The following is a 22,788-nucleotide window of genomic DNA, read 5'->3' on the forward strand; positions in this document are numbered from 1 at the left end:
CATTTTCAAATTGGTTGTTTTGTCTCACCAACTGTCCAAAAACCAAACATGTTAAGTTTTATATAAAAGAAAACCAGCCTTTGAGAAAAACCAACATACGAGAGCCTGGAACCAGAGAATTTTAGAATTAGATCTTTATTTAAAAAATGGCTTTTTCATGTAAAACGTTGAACTATTCTTTTAATTCATTCAATTATTAACTATTTTATCTAGAAATAGTTTTGCAATTGAAGTTCCAGAAAGTACACTACTGCCTGACATGTATCTATGTCAATTAAAATGACTTCGCAAGATCGCATAGTATATCGCCCACCTTAAACTGTGGCTATGATAATAAAAACCTGAAGGAGAAAAGACATTGTTAAATCAGCTCAACCAATGGCTTGGCTTCTATGAAAAGATAATGCAGATCACTTTGTAACAATCTTGCTGTGTGGAATTTACAAAATGGCTGTGCACTGTAAGCGTGAACTCCTCATTCACTATTACTTTTCTTTTATGAGCATCTCGCAGTTGGATATATGACTCATGCCCCACAAAAATCTGTCACTACCCATATTTTTCCTTGCTTCTTTGCGTAATTCTACAACACCATTGCTCCTGCCTCCCTCTGTTCTCCCTGGCTCTGATCACGTCTCTCCATCCACTCTACTGTCTGTCTTCTCCTCCCCCACATTCTGACTAATGTCCTTTAAATACCCCTCTGTCCCTCCCATCTCCCTTCTTCGTACCTTCCCTTTCTTTCCTTCAATTCCATCACCCTCCCACAACCCCACACCTCTTCATTTGCCCTTACCCCCCATTCACACACACCCCACCCCCAGGCCTCATCATTTCCCTGCAGCTGCTGCGGGGTGAGCTGGAGCAGATCAGACGGGAGAACCAGGCTGTGTTCAACAGGGCACTGGCACTCACACGCAAACTGGGTTTCCCAGATGTCATCCTGCCAGGTAAGGAGGCAAAGAAGAGCAGTGGGCGGTAATGGGGGACAGAGAGGCTAAGGGAGGAGGAGGTGGAGACCAGAGGCCAGCTGGTTTGGAGGAATGAGAAGAGGGGAAGGTCACAGATCAGGGTACAGAGAATGCAGATGCAGGAGGAGAGGTATAGGGCAAGAGGGATGTAAGAAAAGTGAGGATGGGGCTTAAAGAGTGAAAAGAAGAAAACAGCAGAAAATAGCATTATAAAGATGAGAAGAGAGAGCAGAGTGGGCTGTCGTGACGAGGAGGAAATAGTTACGTGTAACTTGGTTTCTTGGCATGTGCTACATCTCTATTTTGCATTGGTTCAATGTAACTAAATACTATACTTAAGAACAATTCTGAGATACTTGTTCTTTAGTAGTGAGTATTTCAATTTGATACTTATTTATACTTATGCAACACTACACTTAACACAATATTTACACTAAAAACATTTGATAAAGTTATAAAATACAACATTTGTATAAAAAACAAAACAAAACAAACAAAAAAAAACAATACTGGTGGCCTCTTATTACATTTCAGATGTAAATGTTCCACCAAAGAGACATTCCCCTCCAAACATCTCAGATGGTTCATTTTAAATAACTGGTTGAGGCCCAGAGAGTTGGGAACAACCTAACGGTATGAAGTAGTTAAAACTAAACACGCATCAACCAGCCACAAAAATAAAAGGACACTTTCACATCAGAGCTGGTAATCTTACTTTTACTTAAGTAAGATTTTGAATGCAGGTCTTGCAGAGGTCTTCAAAGATAACTCAAAGAGAGATAAAAAGGGAGAGGTGTGTGTTTATTTCGGTATATTTCATCAGCTAACGTTGCTCTGCTTTGTGTCTACTGAGAATGTATGATCCTCTCCTCTTCCTCTCCTCTCCTCTCCTCTCCAGCTCCTTTCCAGTTAGCCTGAAATACCTCCCAATATCACCCCTTGTGACTCATCCGTCCCCAAGGAAATGACTTGGATATAAATAACTGTAATCTGATTTTATAAATAACTGCAATATCTTCCTCTGCTTTTGCCACTGATATTTATTCCATTAAACACTGACCTTACAAAAGGTGCTGAGGCAGTCATGAGCTACAGTGTATTACAACTCAGCGGGGTCATTTCTTATTGACAAGAACAATGACGTGGTGGTACACTTCTTAGTCCCCACAGCAGCTTAATTTATGTTGACCACTCGCTGTTCATCTGTGGAGCAGATGCTGACGTGTACATTATAACTTGCTAACATCGCCGTGGCTGGAGACATCATAGTCTGGTTATTTCTGAGATGTCTTTGTCCTGTTGTGGGTAACATTGACCCTCAAGCTAGAGAGGCTGAGACAGTGCTGTAGGGCAGTGGTTTTGCTCATGATGTCCTAGCTGGTGTGTCAAGCTTAAGGAGTGCTCTGCATTGCACTTCTATAGCATTGTTTGACTCACAATGGACAGTAAAAAAATTAAAAAAAGGAATCTAAATTGATGAAGCAGAATCAGAGAGATCGTCTTATTTTATGCCGCGCATTCCTCTTCCTTGTCAAACCTGGAGCCTACATTACCCACAATGGCACTTGACTGTGGACAGTTCCGACAGAGGTTTGGGTCTGTTTGCTTGTAGCTGTAAAAATAGCGTAAAAATTACCTGTGGCCCAAAAAGTATTTTTACCCATAATTCTAAAAGATACAGGACATCTCAAACCGCAAACAAAGTCAATCATTACTCTTTGCATTATGTAAAACTTTTCACAGCCTAGAATAGCAATTTGTATGTATGAACTGAGAGGGAACATGCGGGCTGCAACGTGAAAACAAACCTGGAAGATAGAAAACCTCTTCGGCCTATGCACTCTGCGAGCATTTTTCATTCAAGCAACTGGGTGCCATCTTTAAGTCCGGGATCCAGTTCTTATAATACATCCACAAACCACATCCTCATAAGACCTTTAAACAGACTTTGATATGTAAAATTGGTGGAGTTCACCTTTAATTAAAGTTTCCCCTGTCTAATCTTCATAGGTGACATACGCAATGACCTGTATCTGACACTGGAGCGGGGGGAGTTTGAGAGAGGCGGCAAGAGCGTCCAGAAGAACATCGAAGTCACGCTCTATGTACTCTATGCCGATGGGGACACGCTAAAAGTATGACACATATGTGCATGAGTTATTATGTACCATGTAATTAACATATGAGTCATGCTGAGTGTAACCTTCCTCCCTTACATCCACACATTAATTTGATACGTCATTAAAATCAATCTACCATGCTCCTTTTCTTCTCAGGACTGCATCAGTTTGGGGAGCGGGGAGCCAAACACTAGTGAATATCGCTCGTTTGTCCTGTACCACAACAACGGCCCTCGCTGGAGTGAGATGGTCAAGCTGCCCATTCCCATAGATCGTTTCAGGGGTTCCCATCTACGCTTTGAGTTCAGGCACTGCTCCAGTGAGTCAGTAATGCGGCCCAGTGGCAGTCATCACTCAGTACATGAGTTTATTAGGATGGATTGGAGCATGCTCCGAGTTACACAAGAATAGTTTGTGCTGTGCAGATACAGTTACAATGATGCGTGATATTATTATGTGCCTTCTTTCAGCTAAAGACAAAGGAGAGAAAAAACTGTTTGGGTTTGCCTTCACTCCTCTGATGAGAGAAGATGGAACCACACTGTCAGATGAGAGCCATGAGCTGTATGTGTACAAGGTACATGCGGGTTTAACATACATATGTTAGATGTTTGCCATTCTGCATCAACTGTGAACACCAACACATAATGATTGTTATTATATAAAAATTAACATTTAAAACATTTGTGTCTTTTTAATGTTGACCTTTGTGTCTTTAGTTTTTAAATTAAAAGTTGAATGTGTTAAAGTGGCCTGGCTCTGGTGGAGTGTTTCTGTGTAGAGGGGGCGTCCCGTGCTGTGAGTTCGATGCTGGCAGCTCGCTTCTTTGTTGTATTTTCTCAGCATGGTGTGCTCTGACTCTGACAACATGTAATGAAATGCACCATCCATTTTGCCTGTTCTCTTTCACCAAAACATGTACAGTAGCTGCTCTGTTATAACTGAGCAGCCCCGAATGACTGATCCAACCCTATCATGAAAGTGTCTATAACCAATTGTCGGCCTTTTCTAGCCTTTGATCCCTGTTTTTAGGCCCTAAAAGTCAAGGATGGCTACGGCAGTTGTCTCATAAAAAATAAATTTAACTATGACATAATTTACAAAGGAGTATCGAAAGGATGTAAATACTAATATATATCTTTATCTAAGATTTTCAGTTTGTCCATTTGTGAGAGAGGTCCAGCTCCCAGCTCCCAGCTGCCCTTGCAACTTAATACTACTTGCTACTTCTAGATATGATGGAAATGATAATGTAATGTATTTCAAGTCCGGTTATTTAACCAAAATCAGTATATCAATCTTAGAAACCTCCCCATGACCTCAAACTCTATTTTATATAAGGTACTGTATCCCTTTCAGCCATGCTAACATTTTTAGCATGCTAGCAATATGTATTCTGATTGATGTAAGTTGTTAGCATGCATAAGTAAAGCACCCTCAGAATAACATTTTGGTGTAGTAGCTCAAAAAATGTTGCAGTAGCATACAATAAAAGTATGCTATGAAGCTAAAGTAATATACATATTGTGCAAAAATGCTGAAGAGGTAGGTCAACGTCTTCCACTGGTCTGCGAAAGCACAGGAACACTCTCCTGCGATTGGTTGCCCCCTATTGTGCTGCTATATAGAGAGGAGCCAATCAAATCACCAATATGAGCGCACCCTGCTGCAATTTTAATCAGACCAGTTATTGACTAAGACCTCACCTGTCCATAATGATGATGATGGTGCAGTGCCATTGTTCCATTTCTTATCTCCAAGCTATCTCCAAATCTTCTCTTTCCCCTCTGGTTTCCATCCTCTAGTGTGATGAAAATGCCACCTTCAGTAACCAGGGCTTGTACCTGAGTCTGCCATGCTGTAAAGAAGACTTCAACAGCTGCCCCAACCTGCCGGCTAACCTGCCCTTCCAGAGAAGCCCCAAAGAAACCTTCTGGGTCTCCACGATACTCTGCTCCACCAAACTCACACAAAATGGTAATCTAGCACCTTACATGGTAGTCTTTCTAAATTTTCAAAATTTTTATTTTCTATACTTTCTATTTACTTTGATTTTATTATGTTTTCAGTGGACCTGCTGGCTCTTCTGAACTGGAAGGCCCATCCAGACAGGGTGCTGGACATCCTCGGTCGCTTACGTCAGATTAGCGGAGAGGAGATTGTTAAGGTCACTGTCATCACATTATTTATCAATTGATGGAAAGGATGGAAAGGAAATGTACCTTCCTTGACTACACACTACACAAAATATTTAGCTTCAACAGCAATGAAAATTAGACAGTTTGTGTGACTTTATTGATTATAGGTGATATTATGATTATTACTTTATATTGATTGATCAGATTAGGCATCAAGCTTTTACTCTAACTTCTAGCTCTAAACTGTGTACATGATTTTATTTTCACAATGCATGTTGACTTTTCGGAGTGTTCACAAAATACTGAAGTAAAGTATCATTTACTGTGAAAAAACATATAAATTACAGTATATAGTTTTGAAGTCACTTTATCATCTCCAAATTTAAAAAATGTATCATTGCCATCGTTTTGGATGAACGGGCTATCCTTTGTTTCTATTTTAGTTACCAGCAAGGCCTTTAATGTGATGGTTGTGCTGAGTGTTGTTCCTTTTTCTCCTCACAGTTCTTGCGAGATGTCCTGGATACGCTCTTTTGTCTTTTAGATGACAACACTGATAAATACGGGCCTCTGGTTTTCCAGTCACTGGTAGGAAAATTAAAGGAGGACAACTATATCTAGGATTTATTTTGCTTGTAAGCAGAGGCATAAAATGTGTATACGTATATATATATATGTGTGTGTGTGTGTGTTTAGGTATTCATTATAAACCTGCTCAGGGACAGCCGTTTCTACCACTTCAGACCTGTCATGGACTCCTACATCCAGAACCACTTTGCTGGAGCTTTGGCATACAAGTACAACAACATTTACTTAATTCTTCAGAGTTCAAAGCTCACATAACAATTGGGATTTTAGATACCTATAGAGTTACACTTGATACTGACTCTCGTTATTTCTAACAATGTGTCTGCAGAGAGCTGATTCGATGTCTGAAGTGGTACATGGACCGCTCGGCAGAGGTCGTCCGACAGGACCACATCCAGGAAGCCATGAGGGTAAAGTATCACTTTCACTTTTCACAAATTTCCTTGTGGTCTTTCTTGGCTCCTTTTACTAGGATTAATTAGTAAGACATGAGGAATTAATCAAACAGAAGGGCTGATAAGGAGTAATATGACTCAGTATATAAGGCCTCAGTAAGTGAGTTCCCTGCTGAGGGAAAAGAAGTTATCACAAATCTCTACAGATATATTGACGTGTGCAGAGTGAAACATTTCCGCATGGTCTTTAAATTTCCTTTTCCGATGACATCATTTAAAGAGATGTTATGAGACCTGAACATGGAAACATTTCTTTCATTTCTTGATTTTCTCTGGATGATCAACCACAAACCCAGTCAGTGCTCTGTGCTTATTCATCACTGGGGAATTGATAGTGTACGAAATGACGCGCACCTTATCTGACTGTATGTCTCCACGTCTGCATCCTGCCAACACTCCCCTCAGGCTCTAGAGTACCTTTTCAAGTTCATTGTCCAGTCTCGCATCCTGTACTCGAGAGCCACCTGTGGGATGGAGGAGGAGCAGTTCAGAGCGAGCATCCAAGAGCTCTTCCAATCGATCCGCTTCGTCCTGAGTCTGGACAGCCGCAGCTCAGAGAACCTGGTGTTCACCCAGGTCAGATAGTTCACACCTCATGTCAAACATTTTCACTGTCTACTGCTCTGAAGATGTACAGAATGTCACCTGCATGACAGCCTTATTTTATCTATCGTTATAAATGTTTTTATTTTCTCTTTTTATTCATCCTTCTTTGTTAGCACTCATGATTCATTGATTACTTTTTGTTTGTTAACTTGTTTCTCATTTTATTCTTTTCACTCATTTAAATTTTCATTGTGTGCATTCTGTCGACTGAACCCTCATCCCCCACTGTTGCCCCATCCTTGTCTCACTCTTGGAAAGTTTAGGGGTGTGATCAGCTGCATGCCTTTCTGTGGTCATGCTCTGGGGCTGTCGTCCATCTCAGTAAGTCACAGCGCCCCCCTGTGTTGGTTCCACAATGCAGCAGAGGCTGTTTGGCCACCAGCTTGCTCAAACAGAATGATGTATTCTTAAGTAATGGATGCAGTCAGTGGTCTAGATTTGGCTACTGCACTTATTATTTGAGACTGAACAGGGAGAAACTGTGGCTGTGGAAAGAGATAAATTGTGGTCCTACATTATAACATTGTTGTATCTTTTAGAAGATAATATAGCAGACTTAATTTGGGGATATTTTTTGTCAGTGTCACAGATGTTTTTATACATGTCAGCGTAGCCTCTTTGAAACATGTTATTCCGTATACACACTATAATTCCTTCACCCTGTCCTTTGTTTCTCTCCCCAGGCAGCACTGTTGAACAGTTTCCCTGATATTTTTGATGAGCTGCTGCAGATGTTCACTGTTCAGGAGGTAGCCGAATATGTCAGGGGCACCCTAGGGAGTATGCCCAGCACAGTGGACATCGGCCAGTCTATGGATGTAGTCAAACTGCAGTCCATTGCTCGTACTGTTGAGAGCCGCCTCTTCTTCTTCCCTGGTAAGATGAACATAAAGGTTTATGCAAAGTGTTTTCCTTTTTCAGAAGATAACAAAACAACCACACATGTAAGCCCCATGTGCATACAGCTGTTTTCAGTTTCGTCTTCACTTCTTTCTTTTTCTTTCTCTTCCCTCAGAGTCTCGTAGTATTCTGTTGCCAGTGGTTCTGCACCACATCCACCTGCATCTACGGCAGCAGAGGGAGCTGCTCATCTGTTCTGGGATCCTAAGCAGCATCTTTTCCATAATCAAGACTAGCTCCATGGTACAGTACTTTGTACATAAAAGATATATATCAGTGAAAATCCCATTTGATTATAAAAAAGTTATTTTGAATTAGTAAATACAATATAAAATGTGCTTTTGAAATATATAGGATTTTGCTAATGCAGCTGTAGCTTGTTAGCCCAAACACCAGGCTCAATACCTATTAAGCAGCAAGTTTACATTTCTGCTTCCTTCTATTTGCTCTCTGTATCTCAGGAGTCTTCTGTCCAGGAGGAAGTGGAGATGATGGTGGAGAGCCTTCTGGATGTGCTGCTGCAGACTCTGCTGTCCATCATGAGCAAGTCTCATTCTGTGGAGACATCCAGAGGACAACGCTGTCCCCAGTGCACTGCTGAGATAACGGTAAGCTTCCGTTCTTCTTTGACGTTTAGTAAGAACAAACGTTTGTGAATATTTTGAGTTGATTAACCTTTTTCAATATGTGTGGCCCATATCTGTCATTCTCTTTTGTGCAGGGGGAGTATGTTTCCTGTCTTCTCTCTCTGCTCCGACAGATGACAGAGATCCACTTTCACCATCTACTCAACAATTTCCATAGCAAGGAGGAGCTGAAGGTGAGAAGCTCTCTGAGTCACAGAGCTGAGCATAATTACAGCATTTTGCTGCGGCCTGCTTACTGCATACCTTGACTGCATACCCTTTCTTAATATATTCCTTGGCAGGAGTTTCTGTTGAAGATCTTCTGTGTGTTCCGCAATCTGATGAAACTGACTATCTTCCCCCGAGACTGGAGTGTCATGAGGCTTCTAACTAGTCAGTGAGTCTGTTTTTCCATTTCTGTCATGCAGTCTTTGTCCCAGAGATGGTAAGGGAATACAGCCAACCATTAGATCAGACTCTCGTCAGATAATCCTGCTCTGAAGGTGACGCTTGTGTTGCAAAAAACTTTCTAATCTATTTCTGGCTGCTTCCTCGTTTTGTAATCTGACATTGCAATGTTTGCTTTCTGCAGCATCATTGTAGTGACAACACAGTTCCTGTCTCCAGCACTGCACAAGAACTTCTCAGAGGGAGATTTTGATTTCAAGGTGTGTGTCTGAATAGCGAGGGCTAGCATTTAGGAAACCCAGTCCACCGCGAAGCCACTATATATTTGATGCTTTTCCATAAAAACTAGAGTTAATGAGTCAGCAGCATTTATTTACTTTTGTGTGTTTGTCTGTGGTGTGTGTGTTAGGTGTGGAACTCCTTTTTCAGCCTCACTGTCCTCTACATCAACCAGCCCAGCCTGCAGCTGGAAGCGCTTGGCCTTGCAAAGAGAAAGAAAGTCCTTGATAAGTAAGAAACTACCATATATTCATTGCGTGCATTCTTTCCTACACAGGTTAATGATTTATCCAACTATCTATACGTCACTCTCTCTTTTCTTTGTAGGTATGGAGATATGAGAGTGATGATGGCTTATGAGCTCTTCAGCATGTGGCAAAAATTAGGTGGGTCAGACCACCCCACTCCACACCATCCTTCCCACACACACAGTGAAGAATGCATTTTCATTTTTAAAACATTAACAAGAACAATGGCTCCTGTCTGTGTGAATGTGTGTAATCCAGGTGACAACAAGCCCCACTTCATCCCAGGAATGATGGGTCCCTTTCTTGGCGTCACGCTGGTGCCTCAGACCGAGGTTCGAAATATTATGATCCCAATTTTCCATGACATGATGGATTGGGAGCAGAGGAAAAATGGCAACTTCAAACAGGTCATTGTGACATTATTATGTAATGAGCTACAGATTGTGTGCCATGGAAAAAGTGACAGCTTTTTGTCACATAACATACCCACATCTTTTCACTGAATGTGTGTGTGTGTAGGTGGAAGCTGAGCTGATGGATAAGCTGGACAGCATGGTGTCGGATGGGAAAGGCGATGATAATCACAGAGAGCTCTTCAGCCTTTTGTAAGCATCAGACCTGTGTTTACTGAGCCTGTGAAGTGACACTCAACATACTGCTCTCGTAGTATTTCCCTCTAACGTACTTCTCTGTGTTGTTTGCCTGTCATACCCCAGGACGCAGCTGTTTGGTCCTTATCCAAGGTGAGCTGTATTGCCCTCAGAGCTAGGACTAAGAGACATTCATATCTGTTCACTTCCTGTGCTTGTCACCTTCGGTAACAACATCTTACTGTGTTTTCTGCTGCAGCCTGCTGGAGAAGATAGAGCAGGAGACCTGGAGAGAGACAGGCATCTCATTCGTCACTTCGGTTACAAGACTTGTTGAACGATTACTAGATTACAGGTATGCTGAGATAAAGCTGCACATAATAGCACGGATGGTTCATGTCATGAAATTGCAAAGCTACAAGAACAAAACGTTTTTTATGTTAAGGGACTGCATGAAAGGAGATGAGATGGAGAACAAAAAAATCGGTGGTTCCGTCAACCTTATGGTGAGACATGACAGTGTCTATAGTCTTTAGACGCACATTTACAAAGATTTCCCCACATGGAATAAGATTTTAATCATTTGTTGTTGTTTTTTTATTCAACCCTAGAACTTCTACAAATCAGAGGTCAACAAGGAGGACATGTACATCCGTTACATCCACAAGCTGTGTGACCTACATCTCCAAGCAGAGGACTTCACAGGTAACAGAGATGCCGGATGTTGTGACGGTGCATAGTACATGGCAGAGCTTTGTTCTTGGTAAACTGAACACAGGTTTTGTAGCTTTGCAAAGCCAGTTTATAGCAAAATGTTGGGCTGGCACTGAGAAGCAACAGGTTTTTTTGCCTCGCATTTCCCTGCTGCTTTCCATGTGCTGTCTCCTTCCTTTCATTGGATTTTACCAATAGCGGTACCTGGAGAAGAAGTACAATAGACACAATAGGGAAAGGCTTTTGGCTGCAGGAAATAAAACATGATATTTATTTTGGTTAAAGGTCCTGCATAGCCATAGCCCACCCACACAGGCATTTTAATTTATTTTAGTTGATTAGACGTCTTCTCAAGGTGTGGTCAAACTGTATTCCACTTTCCACTAATCCCTACGAAGAAAGGGGTGAGACTGGGCATCTGGTCTTGAATTGACCTGCTTCTTTTGCTTCATGTTGAGTCTGTTTGCAAAATCACAATCCTCTCCAGCCTGTTTGAGGGAGGGGGTGGGATTGAATTCTGATTAAGGATTGCTTATATCCTTGTTTTATAATTGCATGGCAGAATAATACAAATAGCAGCGATGGGGGAATGCTGCTTGGCAGTAGTGAGTGCAATGACAGTGAGAAAGATAAAAGATGATAAGCTGTATAATTTACAACTTTGTGGACTACTGCTCGACCCACGCTATTTTCCACTCCACGCAGGTACATTTCACCCGGTGAAATCCGGTTTGACTGCACCTTCAGGATTGTGTGGGCATGTACAGACTGTGGTGGATCCTCACTCTCCAGTTCATTTTGTTGCTCCTGCTAGGCCGTCAGAGATATTAGCACATGGAGCCCAGTGACGTCCCATATTTATCAGCATAGCTCCAGCAGCCTTCAACCTCAGTAGTGGTCCAATTAGTTAGAATAACTGAAAACATGTGTGAGAGTGCAGGGCCTTTAAAGGTCGTAGCTTTTTTTTTAGCAAACAGTCTTCTGTAAATAATCAAATAAGGACAGTAAATCTGCCCTCAGCAATCAAAAGAGAGAGTCAGGGGACATTGTCTTATGAAAACTGGTGAAACTCCAACACAGCTGGACTGGATTCCCTTTTCAGCCATACATAAGGAAGATAAAATACAAGAAAATAGTAGGATGTAGAGATAAATACATGCTAGTAGTTTAACATGAAGACAACAGACTATTGCTTCACAGTCTCTACTGGGTCTGAACAACAGCCTTTTTTATGTTTCTTGTGATTCTGGGATTTATATCACATTTGTCCATTATATATTAGAAAAGGGCTAAATTAGTTTTTGGGAGGGGGGTCACAGTACATTTTTATCAGCTCTTGTAATGCCACTCTCAATCATGTAAACAGGAAATCAGGGGAAGTTGTCAATTTATGTAACCATGTAAATGGCTTAAGTGTTCTTGCTTTACTCACATTATTGGCAGTGGAGGCTTTATTGTGTGCATGTAGATCTAGCCAAATATGACTAATTAAATGCAACCTTATTCATCACTTACGTAAAACAAACAACAGGCAGCTGGCAAGATAATTGAAACACATTTTAGTGTTCTGCAGAGTTGGCTGTGATTGCACATGTTTTTGGTGTGTGAATCATTGTCTGCCCCCCCATCCCCCCACCCCACCCCCCAAAAAAACTTATCTTCAAAGATGTGGATTCAACTAAACTGGCATCATTTGTCTTTAGTATTACACCGTGGATGTAAGGGATTCATGTTGTTCTTCTGTTTATTTCAGGGCTGGAGGTAATGATTCTAATAATGATTATTCGATTCATCTATAAAACATGAGAAAATGGTAAAATATGCCCAAGGTGCTGTCATCAAATTGCCTAATTTGTCTGAGTAAAACTCAAAAACCCAAAGATTATGAAGACAAAGAAAAGAAAGACATCCTCACAAGTGAGAAGCTTCACAAATGTTTTCAGCTATAGTTTATTCAAATTGTGACAATACATCTCAACAAAACAAATTATTTCTGAACTATTTCAACATGACAGGAGACTGTATAGTTGTGTTTTTATATGCCATTTCTCATTAAGACTTACTTACCACAATAAAGTCAAATATCCTTTACGGCTGAGTGAATAAACTAATGTCATTCAAACACCAGTTTCTATTTAGTCTATTTATTTATTTTCACTTCTCTCATATTTCCCATATTCACATTAAGCACCTTGAATGTAACAGTAATATGAAATAGAGTAAAGAATAACAAATGTAAATTAGAAACTGTTTAGAAATGTAAAATAATACATTTTCCCTCCAACACCTTATTGTCCAAATATGGGTTTGAGAATTTTACACTGTGTTTTTAGAATTATGATTTCCGTATGAAGATTGCGCCAAAGCAAAGATAAACCATAATAGGAACTCAGAGCAGCTGACCAGCTGGCCACCAATATACCAAAACATATTCTCCATGATTTGGGCAACTTGTGCTCTGTGCCACTGACTGCGCTTTGTGTCACACGCCATCTGTTCACAAAAGACTGGACCCAAAATGTCTGGAAGATGTAAGTTCATCACTGCAGCCAGGCTGTGCAAACTGTTTAACATCTGTAGCTTTAGTAGATAGCAGATAATTATGATGAGACACTTTTATTCTGATGACCTTTGACCTGTATCCCCCTCAACAACAGAGGCAGCGTTCACCCTACTGCTGTACTGGGAGCTGCTGCAGTGGGAGGACCGGCCCCTGAGGGATTTCCTCCACTACCCCTGTCAGAGCGAGTGGCAACGCAAGGAGAACCTGAGTCGTAAAATCCTCCACTACTTCAACAAGGGCAAGGCAAGTGAATTTTTATAGCTTTAACGTCTCGCTCCTGATTTGACTGCCTTCACGCCAGTATTTCAGGGTAATGTTAAAAGCCTACCGTTTCTGACCCACACCGGCCTTTGGCTGTGTTGCAGTTGAAGCTTACACAGTAAACAGGACAACGGAGGCAAGGCCGAATTAACTTTATAGTGATGGAACTGTATCAGTAGGTCTATGCTGGACAAGTCACATCAGAAATAAAATCAACTTCGATAAATGAAAGTCACATTAAGTTTCGTTTTTACAGTGTTCAAGTGGCTGTTTGTTCTCATCTGCAGTGCAGCTGTTCCCAAACAGCCCTCATTAACATCGTGGGTGAGACAGAATAGTGTAGTCTTTCTTGTAATCTTAAAGTTTTTACCGGGTTTTACATCTTTTGCCAGCCCCCAGTGATTTTTATGGCTTTGTTATAATGTTTGTTATGTATTTAAAGTAATAAATGCAACAATCTAGGCACCAAGAGTGTTATATTATTCACGTTTATTGTTTGACCATTATTACTGATGGGCTATACATTAATGTGCACGCAGCACTGTTGTGGAGATGGAGTTCCTTTGAACTTCTTTATATACTGATTGCTAGTTAGATATTTAAACAGTGTATCATATTTTACAAGCTGTACAATCTATACTATATTGTATGTTTATGTCAGTGTTCAGCTTTAGTACAGAAAATTCTTCATGAAATAGGATATATGCCAAAGAAATGACAATTAGATTATTTTATTATCCACAATTCTGGTCATGCTCTCAACACTGTAAAAAGGATGTTGCTTCAGTGACAAAAGCTGTGGTAACTAAGTAAAGCTATCTAACTTAAATAACTAAGTACATTTACTAAAGTGATATATTTAGGTGCAAAAATTAGGGTACTTATTTGAGTATTTCCATTTACGTTACTCCATACGTTTTACTTCACTATATATATGATTTTACACTTTCAAATGATATACATACAAACATGTAGCTGTTGCCCACATCACAGTTATACTCAGTGAGGGTCAGATGTTTGCTCAAATGTGATTTGCTTCCCTTGAATCAGTCCTCACTGGCTGGTATTCGTCCACCAAATTAAATTAGTTGACTGATCTCTGTGCTTCGGAGAGGACAATGCCCTCTGGACTCTGGGAGCAGCTGAGAAGGAAATAAAAGTGGCCTCCTTCATTAACTCTGTGTCATCTCTAGTTTTTATTGCTGTTCGTGTACAAAAAAAAGAGTAGCCTCTCTGTACCTGTGGAATCCCCCGCTGCTACGGATGTTAAAATTATAATAAAGGACAAATAGAAATCTATATGTGCTTAAAGTGCAACTTGCAAGTCAGCAACCCCAGTGAATTAATGGTGTTAATTATGTAGAAGCTGGACCTGACTAATTTAGGATTCTTGTTTCCTTTTCTTTTTTTCCTAATTATCATATTTTAGTTTGTTTCTTTCTTTATCATTCTTCTTCTTGTGTTTATATTAAGTTACCTTAAATACCTTACACAGTGTATGGCAATTATTTTTCATGGCATCACCTTGCCATTGTTGTTTGTTAATATGATGACTTAATAAAGTTTTATGAATGCCAGTTTTAATAATGATTACAAAGTGGGAAAACAACATTAAAACCCATCAGCACCTCAACTGAATACAACCTGCCTGTATGTCATGTAAAACATAAAATCATACATTAACTTTTTTATTCATCATCTCTTCGAAACATAAATTCAGTAAGAAATTCTACCAGCCACCACAAGTTGATTTTTGTGTTGTTGGTAGAGGCTGGTCATTAATGTAGAATTTAAAGTAAACACGCATGCATGTTGATATACATACAACTTCTTGGAAAGAAAAAAATAATAGAAAATAGAAAGTCTTAAGATTGGCCTCTTTGCAGTGATCACACACATTTTGAAGCTATATTGAATCCCAAATATGATATTTCTGCTTCTAGCGCTGACCTTTGGAATATAAATATAGCTCCGTAGGCAAATGAGACTCTTAGACTCTTATTTTTTCCCCCTACTTTGAAATGATGATGCCTCTTAAGGCTCTGATATTTTTTCTCATGTTTAGGATGCTGCTGTATAAATCTGTAAGCTGTTTCAGTAATTCTTCCTCTATTAAATGTGTATATGTAACGACTTTATATGTTTTGTATGCTGTCTCCATCTAGAATGCCTTATGAAGGATAAATTAAGCTTTAATGATTTCTTCCATTCTCTCTGTATCTCTATTATATATGACTTTGCAGTGCTGGGAATATGGAATCTCTCTCTGCCGGGAGCTGGCTTTTCAGTACGAGACTTTATACGATTATCAGAGCCTCAGCTGGATACGGGTAAGTAAAGTCTTGCGTGCTTTCTGTTTCTGCTGTTATTATCACAACAGCGTCCTCTGTGATGCTGGAAGGGTGGGATCTTTCAGCGCCCTTTTTCATTGTCCTCCTCTCATGCGATGTAAAGTGCATATGGCGTCAAACACAGTGCCGTAATTACCTGTGCACACCCACATTCATAAGGAAATGCAGAGGATTCAGTAATGTGTGTGATTAAATCATTAATCACCATGACTCATGACACATGATGTTTATCATTCTGTGACAGAAAATGGAGGCAGCGTACTATGACAACATCATTGAACAGCAGAGAATTGAACCAGAGTTCTTCCGAATGGGCTTCTACGGCAGGAAGTTTCCTTTCTTCCTCAGGGTAAGACTTATTAAATCTGTCCTGACACACTTATGATTCAGCTGATGCAGGCAGTTACACTGCTCCTTCATGCTTCAGCAGGAGAAAATGTCAGCTGCGGTAGCTTGTGCAAGACAGAAAGCCGGGATGTAAAGTTGATGTTGTGATGTCTGTGAAATAAAGACTACATGAGTGACTGTAAATCTAGCCATTCCTCGCAGCCTTGTGCAATTCTGTTACCTGTATGTTATATACTGTGTAGTATGTTGAAACAGTTTAGCACAGTGGGGCCTCTAGTTTGTAAGTGGTATAGTGGTATGAACTGGCAGAAAAGATCAGCAGCGTAGTGTGTTAAATAAAATGGCAAAAAAGGTGGTGTTAATTAAAAATTAGGTGCTGCGTGGGTTGTCCCTCTACCAGCCATCTCAGCTATTGATATCATGAATCTCATCAAAGTCTAAATCTCATATCATTTAGCGGCTTATTTAACCAATTTCAGTCTTTGTGTGCCGAAAAATAATAATCCTGAATGGGAAATGTTTTATTGATTATGCTTAATATATTTAATCAAAGTTGCTATACTTTATGTTTTTATGATAACAATATATTAAATGACAATGGGACAATGTGAAAAGCATTGCTTGTAGTGATGAACCTACATAGAACTGTCAGCTAAATCTGCAGTTTCTCTCCAGTTCTCCAGTCCACCACGCTGTTTTGGTTCACTCTCACCCCTCTAATAGCATTGTTTTCAGTGCCAGCAGGCACCTGAACCAGAAAACCTCTAAAATCTCACCGTAGACAGCCTGCTACACACCAAGACAGCACCACGACACAGTTAGCTACTAGCTGGTGAACATAGTGGAGCCATATATTTCCCTCAGGAGTTGGTGGAGACAGCTAAACGAGGGTGACTTACCTAACATTCACCAAGTGGCCAGAAAAACAACTGTGATAATGTTGCTTTATAACTACTGTATGTGTAAATAAGTGTTATAGTGTTATAATAGCAGTAATAACTGTTTGCTAACAACCTCACAATATCAGCGTATGTCCATGTTGTGTTCACAACTTGTTTCTGCTTCCACCAAGTGGCCACAAAATCAGTTATTGCAGGTTTAGGGAGCAGGAGACGTGTTATATTATTCAGCAGGACTGCATTGAGAATCCAACAGCATTTTTGCTGTTTTATCCACTAGTATTAAAACATCTAAAGTAATAGAACTAATATTAAAACAGCTAGTACTACTACTTTTTAAAATATATAAAAATGCAGAGCACTAGTTCACTTGTTAGTTTCTAATTCACTGGAGACCTCAGAGTCTCATCAGCATTTCACTGTCAGTCTTGAAAGAAATCCTGCTGTTGTCTTCCCCTTTCCACAGAACAAGGAGTTTGTCTGTCGTGGTTATGACTATGAGCGGCTTGAGGACTTCCAGCAAAGGATGCTGGGGGAATTTCCACAAGCCATCGCCATGCAGCATCCCAACCAACCTGACGACACCATCCTGCAGAGTGACGCTCAGTGTATCCTACTCAGCGCACAGGGCTTAAACTAACAATTATTTTTAAATTATAAATGAATGTGTAGTTTATTTTTTCTGTTAAGACTTGGCTGGAAAAAATGTATCTTTGTCTGATCCACAGTCCAAAACCGAAAGATATTCAATTTCTAATGATACAAAAGCAAATCTTAAAATTTGAGAAGGTGGAACCAGTGAATACTTGGTATTTTTGTCTTGAACGTTTAATCGAGTATTAAAATAGTTGACAATAAATTCTCTTTAGATCGATTAACCAACTAATTGGTTAAGCATCTCAAATCACTATATTTCTGTATATATATTATATACAGTATAAATTCTGTATTCCGTGTGTTAGTGATTGTTGCAGATCAAATAGGAACACTGTTGAGGTTTCCAGAGTCAGACAGTGAGAGCAAACACTCCCTGTAAGCATTTCCATTGTCCTCTTCCTCCTCTGTGAATATGCATGTCAGTCTGTCTGTCTGTCTGTCACTTCCTTGACACTTGGCTTCTAGACTTGCAGATCTATGCGGTTACTCCAGTGTCAGACATCTCTGATGTGCCTCAGCTGGAGCGTGTGCCGGAGAGGATCAAAAGCTTCTACCGCATAAACAATGTCAGCCGCTTCCACTATGACAGGCCTTTCCACAAGGGGCCCAAAGACCGCGAGAATGAGTTCAGGGTACGGTGAGCCAGCAGTGCCCATCTCAGTCCATTTCTGCCCCACAGTTGTGTTTTTCACAAAAATACTGAATTTAGATGTAACAATAGTTAAAAACAGTAAATTAATCTGTGCAAACTGATCAACATGTTGAATGTTACAACAAGACTCGTGCCTTTCACCGCAGATTTATGGGATCCATTTTTTAGTCATCTCACAGTGACACCTGGTTTTGTTGAAAACTTAAAATTGTTATTGTGATATTAGCTATTCGCCCGTAAATGACTTTCTTGTGTAGCAGTCTTTGAAATTGTAACTCACAGTAGTCCCTGCCTGAACTGCAGGTGCATTAGTCATAAACACTGCAAAATGATGTAATGTGGCAAGAGGGAAGGAGTTTCCAAAATCATGATGACATAAGCCATAAGACTTTTTAAAATAATGAATATATTTAAAAATGCATTTTAAAAAATGTCCATCATCATTTTCCAGAGCCCCTGAAAATGCCTTCAAATAACATGGCACAATAACTCAAGAACCTTGAGTAATTTTGTTTTTGTCCAGCTAACAGTTGTAGAAGAAGTACATCAGTGATAAAAAAACAACATCCTACAAACTGCCGGGCTTTAGAGACTTGGGCCAGACATGATACTGTACTGTACTGTTTCCTCTGACACAGTAACCTAAATTTGAAATCAAACCACACCAGGGCTTTTCTCTTTTACTCTCTGCACTGACCTACATGCTACACCAAAACACTGTTTTGAGATAGCACTTTTCCCTACCTGATTATTTATCTATTATACACAGTTCTCCACTGGACCTTTGTAATGTGGTTGATAGCAGACTGCATAACGTCTGTTCTCTGTTGTTGTGTTTAACAGAGTCTGTGGATTGAGAGAACAACCCTGATCCTCTCCCGTCCTCTCCCCGGGATCTCCCGCTGGGCGGAGGTGGAAAGGAGAGAAGTGGTGAGACGCTCAAACATTCATTCTCTATCATCTTAGACAGAACACACTGCATCCTGAGGGAGGTTTTTCTTAAGTTCTTTTACAACAGATGGGAAGTCACCCTGGTAGCCATGCTTCTTGGGAGTATGAAATGTGTTTATATATACACACACACACTTGCTACCCTTTTATCATGGATTAGAGTGAATGTGTAAATGTGTTTCTAGATGGAGGTGAGCCCTCTGGAGAATGCTATTTATGTGGTGGAGAATAAGACCCAGGAGCTGCGGACTCTGATCAGCCAGTACCAACACAGACAGCATCATGGCAACATAAACCCGCTCAGCATGTGTCTAAATGGGGTCATAGATGCTGCTGTGAACGGCGGCATTGCCAGATATCAGGAGGTAGAGAAAAACGAATGCGTAGATTTATTGAATTTGACTTTTGAATTGAATAGATGTTTTGAGAGATCCTCATCTTTTGACTCATCCTCTTCTTCAACAGGCCTTCTTTGACAAGGACTACATCAGCAGCCACCCAGAGGATACAGAGAGGATCACACATCTGAAGGATTTGATGCAAGAACAGGTTGGACTCACTTTTGTATTTCAACATAAGCAGAACTGCAGGTTAAAAAAAGCTTACATGATAATGGCATAAACATCCCCTTGGTTTCCCCCGATTCCCTGTAACAGGTGCACATTCTCGGAGTGGGGCTGGCTGTTCATGAGAAGCTGGTGCATCCAGAGATGCGTCCCCTACATAAGAAGCTTGTAGACCAGTTCCACATGATGAGGACAGGTTTACATCATGTGAGTAGTCCCACATGTGGCCCAGTTTTTCACTTTTCAGTTTGAGTTTGTTTTCATTTTTCTTCTTACTGACAAACAGGCACGTTGCCACTATTTATGTTTATATGCAAATGTTTTAATGCTTTTGTGAGCAGTGTAAATATTCAGAGCAGTATATGGTTGGGTCCCAGCAGGGAGTGCCCGGCGTGGATCGATTCGGCCCTGCAGGCTGCCAGGGGGTCACATCTCCCAGAGGCATCCTCTCCTCCCACAGCCACATGAGCCCCGAGAGTGTGCGCCTCATACACAGACACAGGTCAGTCAGTTACACACACACAAACATACACAGGCACATCTGGAACCGCAGCCCAAACCTTTACCACCCAAATTGTACTGCAACCCAAAACTGACAATGAAATGTGTGGTGAGGCTTTAAAGTTTAGCCTATTGCGGCATGCATTGGGTGAGAGGTGGCCTTCACACAAGAATTTCTTTTCGGCAAATGGAAAGAGCAGGTCTCAGTTAGAGTTGCAGCCCTACCTGGCCACTCAGGCTCATAAGATGGGTGTATTATACATTAAAACATTGTCTAGAGCAATTTTATTACTTTAACATGTATAAGTATTAGAATCTAAAGTTCTGAACGGTCACTGATTTGAATCCAAAATGCAGTATGAACTAAACTCTTTCCCTTAACCCCAAGTGTAACCACTATAACAGCACAGGATTAGTAAAAATAGCCTTTTTTCCCCAAAATGTTTGAGAGCTGGTACATGAAATTAAGGTGCAGAATCACAGTAACACCTGCGACCCTGTACGCAGGATAAGCGGTTGACGATGGATGGATGGAATCACAGTAACACACACACACACACATATTCGTGAACAGTCTCCAACAACATTGTCTCTGTCCTGCAGCCCTCTGAACCTCCAGGGTTCGATCCGTCACTCGTCCTCCTCCCTGTCCTCCCACACATCGAGCGAGGCAGGAAACCTCGTCATAATGACCGATGGCCTGATGGGGGAGCATCCCGAGGAGGCGTTACACATGCAGGTAAGGCTTGAAATAAAAACACACACTGGCATGAGTGTAGTATTGTGCATTATAAAGCACAAATCATATGAAAACTAGTCAATTCAGGATGTAAAAACATTCCAAAATACTTGCATGAATATTTTTGTGATTATCAACATTGTTACTGTAACAATAACTGCTCTTACTACTGTCTCACTGTACATACACTTTAATCAATTGTTTCCTGTCTGATAAATAAAATATAAAAGACAGATACACCAAATACAGTGTATTACAGAACTTTTTTAAAGGTTTTTGTTATATTTAGAATATATTTTGTTTTGTAGCCGAGCCCCTCCTCCTCCAGCCTGAGCTCAATCCGCTCCAACTCTTCCCAGATTATTAACTCTGCTCCCTCCAGTGCAAGAGGTAAGTAACACAGCTGCAGAAAGTCACATCAAAGATGGACACAGAAACTAAAATGACTGTAAACACCTCACAATTTCTATGTCTGTGTATATTATGTCTTTACTGAGGTTTTATTAGTCACAGATGCTTTTTAGAATTTGAAAATATCTTTCGTAGATACCTCATAAATTATGTATAGATGGTAACAAGACATGAAATACCTGCATATGTAGGTCTACAAGACATCTCTGTTACATATAATGAGGTCGCTGCAAGTAGAAATAGTACATTTGCCATGTCCTTTGTCTGTCCAGGCTCTCCGTCCTTGCCTGATAAGGCCAAACACAACCGGGAAGTGATGATACTGTTGCCGTCTCATCGTGAGAGGGTCAACAACTCCATGTATTACAGTATGGCAGAGAATGGACAGGTAGGACAGCTCCTGCACCGTAATGGTATAGATATATGTATACCACATGCAAAATGTTTTTACAATCATCATTATGCATTCTTTTGTTACAGAACAATCACATGCAGCGTGCCTTACTTCAGCAAGTTAGCCCCTGTAAGCCGTGTGCCGATCCTCACATGAATCTACCAGAGAAAGGTAACACACCGGTTGAATACTGAAGTGTTCAGTATGATGAACATGAGGTGCATCACAGTGTGTGTTGACATGTTTATGTATGCCCCCCTGCAGTCTTTCCTAACACTCCCAGCAGCTGGAGTCTGGATGGAGAGAACAGAGAGCAGGTGTCCTACATGCCTTCTTCTTCTGGAGGGGTAATCATGCCCCCTGTCCCACCCAGGTCCTTCCCACCAGGTACTTCCTCCTTGCTTTTCAATTCACAACTGGCAGCTAGCTAATTGGCTCAGCTGATTGTCAGTGATGTCATCCAGATTAAACCTGAGCTTATGGAATGTAAGCTGTCTTTTGTCAAGGCTAATTAATGCCTTTGCTCAAGGTCTTTTATGCAATGTATACATGAATTGTCTCCTGCTATGAATTTCACTTTGCAGGACACTTCCTAATGCACTGTGATGCATTTCACCACCAGAACAGCGACCCTCCCCCCGCCCTGCCTGTCCGTTCACTTCGAAAGGTACAACCATCTGAGAAATATTATATGTGTGGTCATGACAACAGGATTTGGACTTTGTGACAGATAAAATATGGAACACAAACAAAGTTGTAGCAATTTTTTGGTTTCGCTATGTTATGCACATTTGTTGCTGCAAGAAGTACTTATAACTTTAATTCCTGGAACGTGTTTTGGCAACCTCTTTT

At 40.6% G+C, this 22,788-nt stretch overlaps 1 protein-coding gene across 2 annotated transcripts in view; it reads left to right on the forward strand.

The window, feature by feature from the left end:
• LOC119906259 (dedicator of cytokinesis protein 3-like) overlaps positions 1 to 22,788 on the forward strand; it is a 49,717-nt gene that overhangs the window by 24,421 nt on the left and 2,508 nt on the right. The window contains exons 14-53 of one of the 2 annotated variants that reach the window (XM_038723825.1): positions 825 to 950; positions 2,982 to 3,106; positions 3,248 to 3,410; positions 3,562 to 3,668; positions 4,897 to 5,068; positions 5,161 to 5,258; positions 5,734 to 5,817; positions 5,926 to 6,026; positions 6,146 to 6,227; positions 6,678 to 6,848; positions 7,562 to 7,754; positions 7,894 to 8,021; positions 8,240 to 8,386; positions 8,500 to 8,598; positions 8,707 to 8,801; positions 8,997 to 9,072; positions 9,222 to 9,322; positions 9,419 to 9,477; positions 9,598 to 9,746; positions 9,859 to 9,944; positions 10,056 to 10,082; positions 10,189 to 10,284; positions 10,375 to 10,435; positions 10,541 to 10,634; positions 13,301 to 13,449; positions 15,711 to 15,797; positions 16,063 to 16,167; positions 17,532 to 17,673; positions 18,188 to 18,354; positions 19,218 to 19,304; positions 19,511 to 19,690; positions 19,791 to 19,874; positions 19,982 to 20,098; positions 20,251 to 20,393; positions 20,996 to 21,131; positions 21,440 to 21,521; positions 21,815 to 21,930; positions 22,023 to 22,107; positions 22,201 to 22,323; positions 22,521 to 22,603. In XM_038723825.1, the coding sequence (XP_038579753.1) occupies positions 825 to 950; positions 2,982 to 3,106; positions 3,248 to 3,410; positions 3,562 to 3,668; positions 4,897 to 5,068; positions 5,161 to 5,258; positions 5,734 to 5,817; positions 5,926 to 6,026; positions 6,146 to 6,227; positions 6,678 to 6,848; positions 7,562 to 7,754; positions 7,894 to 8,021; positions 8,240 to 8,386; positions 8,500 to 8,598; positions 8,707 to 8,801; positions 8,997 to 9,072; positions 9,222 to 9,322; positions 9,419 to 9,477; positions 9,598 to 9,746; positions 9,859 to 9,944; positions 10,056 to 10,082; positions 10,189 to 10,284; positions 10,375 to 10,435; positions 10,541 to 10,634; positions 13,301 to 13,449; positions 15,711 to 15,797; positions 16,063 to 16,167; positions 17,532 to 17,673; positions 18,188 to 18,354; positions 19,218 to 19,304; positions 19,511 to 19,690; positions 19,791 to 19,874; positions 19,982 to 20,098; positions 20,251 to 20,393; positions 20,996 to 21,131; positions 21,440 to 21,521; positions 21,815 to 21,930; positions 22,023 to 22,107; positions 22,201 to 22,323; positions 22,521 to 22,603 (4,526 nt within the window). The remainder of the gene's footprint in view (positions 1 to 824; positions 951 to 2,981; positions 3,107 to 3,247; positions 3,411 to 3,561; positions 3,669 to 4,896; positions 5,069 to 5,160; positions 5,259 to 5,733; positions 5,818 to 5,925; positions 6,027 to 6,145; positions 6,228 to 6,677; positions 6,849 to 7,561; positions 7,755 to 7,893; positions 8,022 to 8,239; positions 8,387 to 8,499; positions 8,599 to 8,706; positions 8,802 to 8,996; positions 9,073 to 9,221; positions 9,323 to 9,418; positions 9,478 to 9,597; positions 9,747 to 9,858; positions 9,945 to 10,055; positions 10,083 to 10,188; positions 10,285 to 10,374; positions 10,436 to 10,540; positions 10,635 to 13,300; positions 13,450 to 15,710; positions 15,798 to 16,062; positions 16,168 to 17,531; positions 17,674 to 18,187; positions 18,355 to 19,217; positions 19,305 to 19,510; positions 19,691 to 19,790; positions 19,875 to 19,981; positions 20,099 to 20,250; positions 20,394 to 20,995; positions 21,132 to 21,439; positions 21,522 to 21,814; positions 21,931 to 22,022; positions 22,108 to 22,200; positions 22,324 to 22,520; positions 22,604 to 22,788) is intronic. The other variant, XM_038723826.1, reaches the window with a different exon arrangement.

Source organism: Micropterus salmoides, unplaced genomic scaffold (genome assembly GCF_014851395.1).
Source record: "Micropterus salmoides isolate LMB-PRFRI ecotype aquatic unplaced genomic scaffold, ASM1485139v1 Ms_hic_scaffold_16, whole genome shotgun sequence".
Classification (NCBI taxonomy): Eukaryota; Metazoa; Chordata; class Actinopteri; order Centrarchiformes; family Centrarchidae; genus Micropterus; species Micropterus salmoides.